This window comes from Triplophysa dalaica, chromosome 2, assembly GCF_015846415.1.
Source record: "Triplophysa dalaica isolate WHDGS20190420 chromosome 2, ASM1584641v1, whole genome shotgun sequence".
Taxonomy (NCBI): domain Eukaryota; kingdom Metazoa; phylum Chordata; class Actinopteri; order Cypriniformes; family Nemacheilidae; genus Triplophysa; species Triplophysa dalaica.
The window spans coordinates 24,730,574-24,745,323 of record NC_079543.1 but is presented as its reverse complement, the minus strand read 5'-3'; the positions used below and the strand labels follow the sequence as shown (position 1 = coordinate 24,745,323).

The window sequence follows — 14,750 nt, the reverse complement described above, 5'->3', positions numbered from 1 at the left end:
TAAGCGTTTGGTGAAATTTTTTTGTCAGCGCTATAAGAGCAAAAGTGGCTTAGCTGGCTGAGATTTGACCTTAAGTACGTGCATTTAGTCTATTGGAGCTGCATAGCAACACACTGGCAAACACCCATATCACTGTAGAATCACATTGGACAAAATCACTTGGAAAATTATTTGCATCTTCTTCAAACAGGTACCATGATGTACCACAAACAAAATACGTACCAGGCTATCCTACCAAACCCTATTAGAAGTATATATGTGCAAGTTAACACCTCCAGCAAGTTAGTTTCCCATTTACAGTGGTAAGTTTACAAATCGTATTCGGATGTTTGTGAAATGTAATCGTTTGCGGTATCAGTTTTTGCCAACATTCAGGATATGTAAATCAGGTTTTATTTATGCAGCAGCAACTAAACAGATTCCTGAAGTGTGAAGGAATTTTATTAGGCATCACAGTTTCCCGGGGCCGATTTCACAAGCTGAAGCACACGCAGTACATGCAAACACAGTCTGACTGACATGCATAAATCTGCTTACATGTAAACAAACCAGACCACATTTTAACCTGACATCATGTGTGTTGTAAAAATGTGCTTGTGAGTGTAATAAATCTTGTGTGCAGATCAATACAAATTTATACAAAACTGATGTGATGCACAGAGACACGTTTCTTTGAATTTAGGTTTGGATGCAACAGAGCAACAAATAAATATCACATATATCATATCATGCAATTTTTATTATAATTTATTTGTGTTCCTTTAGATTTTTTTTACACCAGTAAGTGTTGTATTCTGTGGTATTTTGCCAATTTTAAACTTCCCATTGTTTACAAAAACTAAATTTTGATATACTTCTGAATGATGTGCAGGGACGAGCGTCTGGCTGCATTCCCACATATTATCAAGTCTGCCACATGATAAAATCTATCCTGCTTTCACTTTATTACATCGCCAATATTTTTGATCGCTCCGTAATTGCGGTCGTCTTATTTTTGTTCTTACATACTTTTTTATAATGAGCTCTTTTGTGATAAAGTGCTAAGGATTTCTCATAAATGCCGATGGCCATTATATGTTTATTGTACAGTATAGTATATATTGAAGAAATTGTGTTCTTTTAGTGAGACTGTGGAGATGTAGGGACACACTTTATTGTTTAAAAATCATTGAGGGATTTACTAAATAATATTGAGTTTCCTTGAGTTTAGGAAATGTTATGGTTAGGATAGCTTCCTTTCAATGTTAGGCCAGGATGTTTTGGCCCTACAGTGGGAAGCAGGGGAAGTCTTTGATGGTCACATAAGGGAATATCTGTCTCCTCTTGAACAATCTGCCCTTTTGTGTCATTGCTTTTCTTTAGTTTTGTTCCAGGGTAAACTACATATAAATGGTTGCCAAGTTCAAAAATAGCTCCACACTGTGAAAAGACGTGCAAATTTATGCGGCTTTCTTGAAGTTGGCAGTGAAGAGGCGTGACACTTTCTCGGAGCCAATACGCAGTCTAATCTTCTAGCATGAGCGCATACACACATCATACAGATGAAACACATTCACGCCCAGGTAATGAATGAGATTCTCACAAGTAATTGCACGCTTGAAAGCTTTGGCACATAACGAATTACATTTATACAGAGACATATTCAGCATGTTTGGTCAAATCTAATGGTCCTTTTTTAATGTAATGAACTATGGAACGAAGCAAATGTTCTGACATGGCACAAGATGACAGAGATCTTAATCTTAAGCATGTAAATGAATGAAATGAATGGGCCGTACAGTAGCAAGTATTATAACTAAAATGTCTATATATCACAATGATCTATATATTTATCAATATATTTACTTTTTATGGAAAATATTTTGATAATTGTTGGTTTAATTTGCGTAGTACTGTGGCATATTTTAATACACTGTCTATTCCCATAGTCAGCTGACATGCACTTTTTTACATTACAGGGGTATTTTTTTATTATAAACAACTGCTTTTTGCAACACAACCTGGTGTTACAGCATGCAGTTCAATTGTCTCCGTTAAAAAAATGAATGCTTCCTTATATAATGCAGCATATCTGTATTTAGAAAGAATCGTGGGAAACCACCCTGAGACTTCCGTCTCTTAAACTTCAAAATACTGCTTCTAAAAGAAAAAGAAACGCAAGTGCTTCAGTAAAATCCTGTGGATTTGCCCATCCTGAGCTAACGGCTTACTCGGCTGTTGTAATGATTCACTGAATGTTTGTTTTCTGTTGGATATGCATGCAAATGAAAGAAAACGCAAAATGCTCTATCAGATGCCAGAGGCAAGAAACAAAAGATAACATAAGCTAACATGAACTGGCAATGATCAGTAAAGTTAATGTATTAATCCTTGTTAATGTAAATTGACGTCAATACAAGTTTCTGATTGTTCTTGTTAGTTCATGGTGCATTAACTAATGTTAACAGATGCAACATTTGATTTTAAAAATTGTATTAAGAATAGTTGAAACTAACATAAACTAAGATGTATTGTATAGTTGTACTGTATTGTTCATTGGTAGTTCATGTTAGCTAAGACGTTAACAGGTACAACCTTATTGTAAAGTGTTAGCATAAACATGCTGCCAGTTTTGAAATTAATCTCACCCAATCCGATTTCTCATAAAATGACACGATGACGAGGATGATAAAACATCACTTTTCTTTTGTTCCAAGACCAAATGAGTCACTGTTTTAATTTGCCATCACTACTGCCACATTTTTTGTGAACATGTCCTGTTTTTTTGCTTGCGGCAATAATCTGTTATTTTATCGGCAACATTATTCACATAGATTGTCAGAGCCGAGCATGAAGTCTTGCCATGCCGCATCAGTCCAATATATAATTTCCTCATCACCTCGCTCTCCCCAAACTTCAATTACCTACAACATGATGCCCAATCGTGTGTATATGTTCCACCATATCTAGTTTACATCCTGTCAGAGACGCCAGCTGTGGCATACTCTAGGTAGGTTTCTCCATGCCATCTGTAGTTTCACTCTAATCATAACTGTGTAAATCGCAGCCCTATGGGTAGCACTGCCTGTCACCAGAAGCAGTGTAACCATGGCAACAATCCCAATGGACAAGTAGGCCTCTATACCATTTCTTTTCTTTCCTAAAGCTTTTCTCAGATTCAATGAAACAGTATAAGGCTCACTCTCTTCTTTCTTAATCAGATAAGGAAAGACTTCGATAGATTGACACACAAGAACAGACTTCCCCCTGGGCGTTTAAAGAGCTCAGCAGATGTACGCTGTGTGTGTTTGTTGTGCTAGTGAACCCTGTTCAATTATTTGTCATGGAACAATAGCCTTCACACAACTTTTGTTTCTTAACAAACACAATCCAATACGCTTATACAAATTCACAAACTACAGTATCAACAGCCCATTTTTCCGCATTCTGCAAATGGTTTTAGATCTACAGAGGAAATAGCTTCATTTGTACGGTATCATAATTTCCCAAGTGTTTGTGTAAGCAATTGTATAAATGCTGTTTGCTCCTATCCTTTATCTCGTTCTCTGGAGAAACAGGTTGTGGTTAAAATCTTGCCCCGAATATTTTACAAGACTTTATTTTCTGTAGAAAATGTGAGTAGTGTGTGAGTCTTCACCACATCGAGAGAGCGTTGCTGAGCAGTCTCTGTGGAATTCGGGGTGGTTGCTAGGGCAGCATTGCTAAACGGTTGCAAGGGTGTAATGGGTCATTGCTTACCAGCACAGCTTGAAAGTAGTGAAGTATTTTTACTGATCTGTAATAGGGCTGTCATGATATAAGATCTTAAAATACACGGTTATCGTGGCCATATTAATGTAATATTTATAGATTTAAAATAAAAGAAATATATGATGTCATCAGGACAATTCATCTTTGTGTTTTGTCATTATTTGACCACTGAATCGAATCGCACTCAAAACACAAGTGTATGGAGACAGAGAGAGAGTTTTAAAAGTGTGACGAATAGTTTACGATATGACAATATGTCTAGACAGGGCAGGCCCAGCCTCTGTTGGTGTGCTAGCCAAGATTTTAGACTGCATCCTTCTATACAAAATAAGTAAATCAATTCATATTTATTTTAATATAGCATGAATTGTGATCAACATACATAGGAAGAAAATAAATCACAACTAAAAATATTTGTAATAAAAATGTTTCCAATTATCTACTCATTGTTTGAAAATTACACTGAAAATAAAATAAAACTTTCTCAAAAATACTGTAGTTGAAAAATAGAGCTCATAAAAAACAAAAACTTGATTAATATTATTATTTAGATAAAGGTCAACAAGAAAGTTTTTTTTACATTTTGTAAAGCTCTGCGCAGATTCTGTAGTAGGGACACAAATAAAAGCTTATTGTATTGTTTTGGATTTTCTTAAATAAATGGCATGACCTAGTCACTGTGCCAGTAAACACTTTTTGCAGTTCACTAGATGAAAACAGTCAAAAACAGCACGCAGTGTCAGTGTTACCAGTACAACGGTTCTAAATAAGCAAGCTGCTTCGAGTAGAACTTAAAACAGGCAATGAGTCCAGAATGAGAAGCTAGCACTTTAACCACAAGGCCACAGTCTTACATAAGTAAAAGAGGCATTTCTCAAAATTGTTGAGTGAAGTTTCCTTGCACAGGCCACACTTGCTGGTCTCCGTTACACATGCATAATTAATGTGTTAAGATTAATTCAATAATAATTCATCATTATCACGTCATGATGCAAGGAGCTGTTACCATGTTGCGTTCTGTGCTCTCGCCCCTCTGGTCATTTTGCGCCCTAGTTAACCGCCTAGATGGCCTATGCCACAGCCACGGGCCGGCCCTGTGTCTAGAATTAACACAATATCGTTACCTATTGTGTTTAATATCGCGGTCGTTGGCGGTACTGGAATATTGTCACCACTTAATATGTACTTTATCAGAGTGTTTTTACTCCATTGCATTATACTTTTTACTCAACTACTCAAATCAGTTTCATAAATACATGCATTTTACATAAAAAAACATAGTACTTGCTTTTGCTTAGTATTTTGTATTTTACTTAAGTAAAAGAAAGTACAATATTTATTAATGCACTTAATTATTAAACGGTAAAAAAGTCAAAAAGTATAGAAACGTACTGAAGTAAAAACTCAATATTATGCTTTAAAATGTATGTTTTTTTCAAGCTAAAAACACTCTATTCAAGTTTTTTATCTGTACCCTTTCAAAGTAAAAACACTTCACTACCGTTCACCTCTGCTTTCTAGCCCTTAGAGGATATTATTGTCTACAGATATGGCTTGGTTGCATCATTTAAAGCAAACCAACAGTACGGGTGGAAACTGTTCAGCGAATTGCATAGAAAAATAATAGCACACCTCTTTTCAATAAGCAAATCTATCATCTATATCATTCATGTCTAACACAGATAAATCAAGAAGCAAACAACATTTAAAGCTTTTTGAGTGACCACAGTATATAATACAGTATATTTCAATTTATAAATCGATGCACTGTCCTCTTTCTACTCGACTCATATTTCCACTAATGCAGCACTGTATTAGCGTGTAAATGAATTGTCATGTTACATTAATCACGTCACATCACTTAAATCCATCTTGACATGTTTACAGTCTGTTTACTTTGGAGGACTAATGTATCCAATATCGCAAATTGCTCCCAGAAACCCGAGGTGTTGGGATATGTGCCTGGAAGAGAATGAGAGAGAGATAAAGGGAGTATATGGGGATAACTGCATCTGTTATGTTGCCCAGAGCTAGTGGCTTAATCTAATGTCACAAAGTCACACAGCTGTTTATTGACCATAAAAAAGGCACCGTGTTATTTTAAGCCACGGGCAACAACGCTACAGGTCCAGGCAAGTTATGTGTGTCCCAACACACACACATCTAGTCTTTGATTCATGCAGACAGACGGGTATGAGATACGACATCTGGAGCAGCACTAGCCGTGCAGCAGTGTATCGAAGCTGGTTCATGAGCGCTAACACAATAAGCCATTTTCTTTGAAGTTTCTGAATGGTTTGACAAGCAGGTTAAGTGTGTTGGACCAAATGATGGAGGCGTACAGCCTAAAGCGTATGCTCATGACTGCTGCACTGTTAAATGTGTCCGTTGTGATACAAACATGGTTTGACAGATAGAAATGAACCCATATCATTTAAGTCTGAAAGATTTATAATAAATGTTTCACATAGTTTAATACTTCAGCGTGCATTAAAAATGACAGATCTTTCTGACAGTTGAACAGTCATTTTAACCCAAATTCTTATTTCTATTCATAGATTCAAAGATGGATTGTTTTCGAGGTAACTATGACCAAAAAGCCCCAAAATGTTTTTCCATACAGAAGTTAGTTTTTAAATGATTAAAGATTTATAAACAAGACATATATTGACAGGGATGAGCTGTAGTAACTGTGGTTTCCCGACTTGAAAGCAATTTCATATTGTCGATGTCCTTCCAAAACAGTTTTTTAGGAAGAGGAAAAAACACTCAACTTTTTAAATGATTAAATACTGTGCTATCAAATTGATTTTTTATACTAATTTATACCTAATACTTATTTACTTATACTTATATTTTTTATTGGTTAGATATTTGCAAAACCCAGTAATGAACATACAGTGAAGGCTGCCAACACACCAGAGCCATTGAAAGAGAGAGTCGTGTCAACTCTGTTGACTCCAATGGAACAGTTTTTTTCACAGCAATGGCGGTTCATGGAGGCTCTCAATAGTTCCCGGAAGTTACTAGTTATGCATGGAGCTGAAACTAAATAAGACCTACTGAGGTAAACTTTTAACCCAATTAAAGACGAAAGCCATTTACAGAATAAAAAATGAAAGAAATAAAGCTTTTAAAGAGAAAACATAACTTCCTGGAATTATCGGAAGGCTCCATGAATTACATGACGCCGCATTTTGGACTTCCATTGGCAGAAATCTCTCTTTCAATGGCTCTGCTACACACTAAAAACAATTGTGTTCAGTTAAAGACAACACACTAAAAGTGTAACTGAACACTGTTTTTTCAGGGACAACAGAATTTATGTTACATTTAACTCAACTTGTGTGATCCTTTTGTTTTATTTAACACAATATAAAATGTTAAAATGGCACACAATGTGTTAAAAAGCATCACACAAACAGTGTGTTGATAATTAACACTCCCTTTTTGAATAATAATTTATGGCAAAAAATACAAAATGATAAAATTTGCAGACACAAGGTTTCAGATGGACTGCAGCGATATTTCTTTGAGTTTAATAGCTTGAGACTATTTGGCTAAAAACTGCAAAAAGGGCTCTGGCAAAGAAAATGAGTTCTGAGAAATGTTTTTATGTTACACGGTATAATAAAACAACATACAATTTAAGTCCGGCTTAAGCAATTTTTGGAGCTGTTGTAGAGAAGATATTTCTCATCTTATTAAAAAAAAATAAGCATTCTAAAAAGTAAAGCAGGGTTGGAATAGACTTTGTTGATGCGAGCATGTTTGTACACACCCAATACCATTCAGCAACGCAAAGCACATTGTGTGAGAATTACACGGTTTACCGCTGAGAGTTTATGAACACAATAAACGGATCAATATTTTAAATGCCTGCAGTGATGAGAAGGGTACTTATGGGAGCAGCTATTTGTTCTGTGCATGATGTACTTTGTGACACTGAATCGAAAGTGTGTTAGACAATATGAAAGATGCATGAAAGATTGAGACAATAGAGCCTTTTTTCACCCCGTTTCAACTTCTCCCTGCCACTCCTACCGTCTACAAAGCTCTCTAAGATAAAAGCACTTAGAGCTGTCAAAAACTAACATTATTCGTTTTGTAAAGCTCATCTGCATGAAACAGGTCTGAACACACGCACAGACACTTTGCACAGAACTTCTCTAAAACATTTTGATGGATTTGTATGTCAGACTCCAGGAAATATTAGAATCCTTTAATGCAGTAGTGTTCCTATATCAAGTTGCATGTGTAGTGCCCCAGGAGGCCCTTTAAAAAAGGTTCAAATATATACTTCATTCTAATAAGTGTTATTAATTTCAGTGTTAGTTTCTTTCTATTATTTATTTCATTACCATTTTAATAAAGCTTAATACATCCATAAATCTAGACTGGAAAACAACGACCCAGCAGACAAAAACAGTCTTTCAGAAAATTGACTCGATTGACAAAAGGTTACATTATTGTCTTCTGGAAGAGACTTAAAGGGGCGGTTCACCCAAAAATGAAAATTTTGTCATTAATTCCCTCAAACCTGTATGACTTTCTTTCTTCCGCAGAACTCAACAGAAGAATTTTTGTAACACTTTAGTATAGGGACCAATTCTCACTACTAACTAGTTGCGTATTAGTATTTTTAAAAGAATGTTGGTAACCAATTGACGTGTAATGGTTTTGTGTCCATACTATAGAAGTGAACAGGTGCCGGTGTTGTTCAGTTAACAATGTTCTTCTAAATATTTTCTTTTATGTTCCGCAGAATAAAGAAAGTCATACAAATTTGAAATGACAAGAAGGTTAGTAAACGATGAAAGAAGTTGGTGAGCTATCCCTTTAAGAATCTCAAAGTTTCATTTGCTTGAATGTCTGACAACATGTAAAGTAATATCTACGGATTAACATCCATTTATGTCGACCAAATACGTTTTTACCATTCTACATGTATTTCCTAGATATCCTCCTCTGTGAAAATTCATAAGTACAACATCTGTCCAAAAAGTACAAACAGTGCAATGTTTACTCTATGGTGGGTTCCTCATTAGTTGAGTCGTGTGTATCTATAAGCTAATATGGTAAAATAGATGCGTTGTGTGTCGTGTGGGTTGTCAGGATGAGCTAAGCTGTTAGAAGGTAATTGGCCTTTGAGAGAATGTGAGTGATTGATCTATGCTAACTTTAGCTCTCACCTGGTGAGCAACCATAATGATTATGTATTTAAAAAACGGTGTCAGCTGAACAAAATTGGACTTGTTAAAAATAGCTTTTAAAATGTCATTAGACAGTATTGTGCTCTTGGTATCACTCCTTATTGCTGAAAACAAGGTACAGCAGAAGTGCTGGGTGTTAATTGTAGTTTATTTATAAAGCACCTTGACATTAACTTGGAGTCACTTGTTTATTTCATAATAAGCCCTCCCAAATATTCACATATATGTAATTTTCACTGTATATGGGTCCTTGTACTTTATCCCCCTGACCTTGCTTTTGCAAATATAAATAACATGATCTCTCTTCTTATTTTTGCAGGACGCAATATGAAAATCTGGTCATGAGCCGGTGTCTAATGAGATATGCAGTATTCGGAAGACATAAGCACTTCCTGCCCTGTGGGAGACTATGTGTGGGATTACTCAGATACGCAATCTGAAAAGCTATTGCACACAAGCAAGACTCTGGTCATAACTGAAGCTCACTTTCCAGTGTGATAAGAAACCAAGCGTACTCGGAAAAAGAGAACAATAAGCCGCTCTCCCAAGTTCACTGAACCTAAACAAAGGTCCATGTCATTTCCACATTACATCCAATTATAATTCTAGCTTTGTCCAATTTTTATGTGGAATACAGTATAGGTCAGATACAGAAAAGCACCTCGTGGAACCATGACTCAAGCACAGATGACGTCTGGATCCAGTGGACATGGGGGTGGTATGGTGACCAGTGCCTTATTTTGCTGGGCTATGGCCCTTGTGTTTCTCTCACTGACAAGCGTGCCTGTTGTTCAGGGCGATTGCTGGCTGATCGAGGGCGAAAAGGGATTTGTATGGTTAGCGATCTGCAGCCAAAACCAGCCCCCATTCGAAAATATTCCATTGCACATCAACAGCACAATCGTTGACTTAAGACTCAACGAGAACAAGATTCGAAGCATCCACTTTTCTTCACTGAGTCGCTTTGGCAATCTCACCTACCTTAATTTGACTAAGAACGACATCTCTTACATAGAAGATGGGGCATTCTCTGCTCAATTTAATCTGCAAGTGTTACAGATTGGTTTTAACAAGATGAGGAACTTAACCGAGGGAATGCTGAGAGGCCTGGGACGCTTACAGTACCTCTATTTACAAGCTAACCTGATAGAGACTGTAACGGCCAACGCCTTTTGGGAGTGTCCTGCTATTGAAAACATTGACCTCTCTATGAACAGGATTCAGCAACTTGATGGTGCTACATTTCGTGGTCTGTCAAAGTTGACAACATGTGAGCTCTATGCAAACCCATTTAGCTGCTCATGTGAACTACTGGGATTTCTGCGCTGGCTTGCAGCGTTTCCAAATCGGACGAGCGAGAGGATGGTATGTGACACGCCGGCTGGATATTCAGGCTTCAATCTTTTGAACCCCAGGATGCCTAGATTTCAGAATGCATTCCATAAACTTTTGTCCGTTTGCAACGATGACAATTTGACACCTTATCCTTACAGCTCTTCAGATGGGAGCACCCCCACGATGTTCCCTGATTCAAGCCCTTGTGGATTGGACGACTGCTCTTCAGGGACCATTCCAGAGGAAACTATAAGCATCAGCCCCACATTTTTTGATCCAGATGCCCGTCCTATAATGAAACTAAAAGAAGTGACTCACACAAGTGCAATCATCAAGGTGCAGATTCCCCATCCGTTTCGCAAAATGTACATACTCGTCCTGTACAATAACAGCTTCTTCACAGACATCCAAAACCTAAAGAGTCAGACAGAAGAGATTGAGTTGCAAAACTTAAAATCTCACACTAACTACACATACTGTGTTGCATCCATACGTAACTCGCTGAGATTCAATCACACCTGTCTGACCATCTCCACTGGTCCAAGAACTTTGCAAGAACGAGGGGCAAGTGAATCGACTGCTACTCACTACATTATGACCATACTTGGTTGCCTCTTTGGAATGCTCATAGTCTTGGGCCTGGCCTTTTACTGTGTGAGAAAGCGCAAGCAGCAAGATGAACCTAAAAGCAAAAAGCTTGAAAAGATGAAAAGAAATTTGATTGAGATGAAATATGGGACTGAGCTGGAACAAGGCACCATATCACAGCTGTCACAAAAGCAAATTATGTCCACTGGTGAAACAGTGCAAAGGATCCCATACTTGCCAACCGCTAGTGATGCAGATCAATACAAGATGCAAGAGATCTCTGGCACGCCCAAGACAGCAAAAGGGAATTACATGGAAGTAAGATCAGAGCAACCAGACCGCAGCGCTAGAGAATGCAGTGTTGCTCCTTCGGAGTCTAGCCAGGGATCTGTCGCAGAGATATCCACCATAGCGAAAGAAGTGGACAAAGTAAACCAAATCATCAACAACTGCATTGACGCACTCAAATCAGATTCAACATCATTCCAGGCTGCAAAATCTGGTGCCGTGTCGACAGCAGAGCCGCAGTTAGTCCTCATATCAGAACACCCACCTGGCAAGTCTGATTTTCTTTCTCCAGTGTACAAAGGTGGGTACCATCATCCCATACAGCGTCATCACAGTATGGAAGCTCCACAAAAGCGTCCGAGCACATCGTCAAGTGGTTCACAGCGCAGCCCCCGCTCTTTCCGTTCCGAAGGGACATACAGGACTGAGTCCAAGTATATTGAGAAGTCCTCCCCACTGGACGAGTCAGGTATCATAACGGTCACTCCAGCCGCGGCAATCCTTAGAGCAGAAGCGGAGCGAATTCGGCAGTACAGCGAGCACAGGCACTCTTACCCGGGACCCCACCATATGGAGGAGTCAATAGAGGAGTCAGGGAGCCGGAAGTCTTCTATTTTGGAGCCCCTAACGCGCTCAAGGCCTCGCGAGTTGTCTTATTCTCAGCTCTCACCGCAGTACCATAACATGAGCGGCTATTCCAGCCCAGAGTACAGCTGCAGGCCATCGCTTAACCTGTGGGAACGTTTTAAACTCCACCGCAAGCGCCATAGGGATGAGGATGAGTATATAGCAGCAGGTCACGCGTTAAGGAGGAAAGTACAGTTCGCCAAAGATGAGGACCTACATGACATTCTGGACTACTGGAAGGGAGTGTCCGCTCAACAGAAATCATGATTGCTGTTTTTATAGCGAATCCAATTGAAATATCTCTGGACCAAACCAGAAAGTATTAAAGAGAAGTCAGCACTCACTTTTAGAGGAATAGCTTAGAAGTATTGCTGAATAGCTTTTTTTGAATCATTCTGTTTGAGAATGACAACAAAATACAAGATACAGTAGATCTCGCAGTGAGTGTATGTGCCAAGTGGTAAGAATAGAAAACGTTTAACAGTATTAACCTCAACTCGACATTTGATTTTTATATACTGGAAATAACAATAAACTACTATTATGTAATCATTCTCATCATCATCATTGATCAGTAGTATTACTGTTAAGATTGATGGATTCTTCTTCTTATTACAATGAATCTTTGGTTATCGCATGGCCGTGTCCTGTGACAGTATATTGACTGTTGTGTACTTGGAGAAAAGAACATACAATTCAAAATGTCTGCCGAACACTGTTCTCCACAACCTTAGATTTTATAAAGACTTTGAAAGCTTTTTCTTTAGTGACTGTTCAAAGAACAACTGCTGAAGCACAGTCTACTGGATTTTAAAACAATGACTTTTTGGGGGGAGGGGGAAAAGCTTCTGTTAATGCTTTCTTCACTCTTTTTTGTAAAGTTTACATTTTCAAAGATACAATGAATGTTTCAAGTCCTTAAAACTCAAACCTGCAACATGTGGTTGAAACCCGACACACTTTTTGTGCAGGTTTTGTAGAACCGGCTATTGTTTTATTTCATCAACAATCTTCAATCTTAAATTGCGGTACTGAGACCCCAACAAACTCTGTCACATGTCATGCATAATAGAGAATGTAATCTGTGTTTAATTTATTTTTCTCTGACATCGGTTTATAGTCAGTTTAAATCCAATTCTATTCTTGTTTGCTTGACTTGTTTAGGTGTCAGTCTATCAAATGTTTTGCTACTACATGCCAATTCTAAACCACTGTGAACTTCAAGCTAAATCAATCCTGCAGCTTGTTTTTAACTGATAGAAATTCAACAGATGTTCTCCTAATAGCACTATTTTTCCTAATCGCCATTAATGCTGATCGACAATTTAGGTTTCCACTGATTCGAGCAATAGAATTGGCTTCAAAATTTTGAGGGAACAGTATCATTTAAGACCAGTACTGTGAAACCAGTTCTTACAAATGTTATCTGAATCAAAATGCTTGACAGGTAAAAGGTGTCAGTCAAATATTAAAGGAACAGTTCACTCTTATTGAAAATTTATGTTGTCATTTATTAACCCAGATAACTTCCAATGTAATGACAAATTGTATTCACGTTGATCTGTGGATCCAGAAGACTTTGAATAAAACACACAATGAAATGTCTTTGGTGTTTTCATGTCCATATTGCTTGATATTTGCGAAAAAATCGACCATACGCCCTTTTCACAATGACGTTACTTAACTTCTGCCTATTCGTAAAGCAGTGTGTCACATTGATCTTGTTGTAAGCGAAAATTTGTCCGCATGAAGTTGTACATCATCTAGCCGTATTTGTGGCAGCTGTGCAAGGGATTTGGTAAACTCCATTCTGAGGCGCTAGCGGAAGTAACGCTACACTGCTTCGAAGCAGAATGGAAGATGCGTGACGTCATGTGAAAATGCCTATTTGGAATAATGTGACAATGACAAAAAGTTCATTTTTGGGTGTACTGTTCCTTTAAGACATATAGTGTACACAGTTTTGCTTTCAAACACCATGCACTCATGTACAACATACCTATGTTAAGAATGCTGTCAAGTCATGATTTGCATCTAATACATAATATACTAAAGTGATATTTTGTATCTAGATATTTAGTTCATCCAACTTGTTTTTAATGCTTATCAATGAAAATATATTGAATCTTTGTTCTGAAAAGTGTCTGTACTGCAACCCAGTCTTGAACATGGGGTTATTTTTGTAACTCTTTGCCAACATGAAAGTGTTTCTTTACATTCAGAATTAGGTTTCAAACATTCACTGAAGCAATCTGGCAATTCCTGAGAGCTTTTACTCAATTAAAGTCTACAGGAGAAGACTACTGCATGATATATAAAATGCAGAGACAATATAATTATTTAATCCAAACGTTTGTATAAGTAATGGAATCAAATTCTTCTGTACACGATCAGGATGCATTACGGTTTATAAATCTATAAACAAAACTGACAAATTTAAAATATTAGTATAATCAAATCTTTATAAAAATGTCCCCTGTGTACAGCTGTACTTTTCAAGGTTAAACTGTCATGCACTGTATCTCATCAACAGGTTTGTTCAGTTGAATTGTCATCTCTTAAATTGCAAACTGTAGCACCCCTGATTTCCATGGACAATGAAAGAAAGTTCGAAATGACTCTGTGAATGTGAGAGGCAAGAAAACAGCTTCATGTACGGTGTGGGGCTGCTTGTAACAAGAAAAGAATGGATCTCAAAAGGGCTTTCATGTCTGGTGGAAATGTCAAAGAGCACAATAAAATGGTTTTATTTCCTAAAAATAAATACTCTTAAAGACATTTTGTGACTCAGGCTGTGAAGCTTTTAAAGACGTTCATCTACAAAACTTAAGGTAGGTCTCCTGTTATGCCTCTGTGACAAAAATGTGGGTTATTTCAACCCAGGTTGGGTAAAAAATGGACAAACCCATCCGTTGGGTTATAGACGCACTGTTTATGCTGTGTTGTTTT

The 14,750-nt window shown here is 37.6% G+C and overlaps 1 protein-coding gene across 1 annotated transcript in view; it reads left to right on the top strand.

Moving 5' to 3' along the window:
- The window catches only part of elfn1b (extracellular leucine-rich repeat and fibronectin type III domain containing 1b), a 73,349-nt gene extending 58,829 nt beyond the window's left edge, over positions 1-14,520 (top strand). Inside the window, exon 3 of the mRNA XM_056765943.1 lies at positions 9,283-14,520. Coding sequence (XP_056621921.1) covers positions 9,636-12,068 — 2,433 coding nt within the window. The 5' untranslated portion in view covers positions 9,283-9,635 and the 3' untranslated portion in view covers positions 12,069-14,520. The remainder of the gene's footprint in view (positions 1-9,282) is intronic.
- The last annotated feature ends 230 nt before the right edge of the window (positions 14,521-14,750 follow it).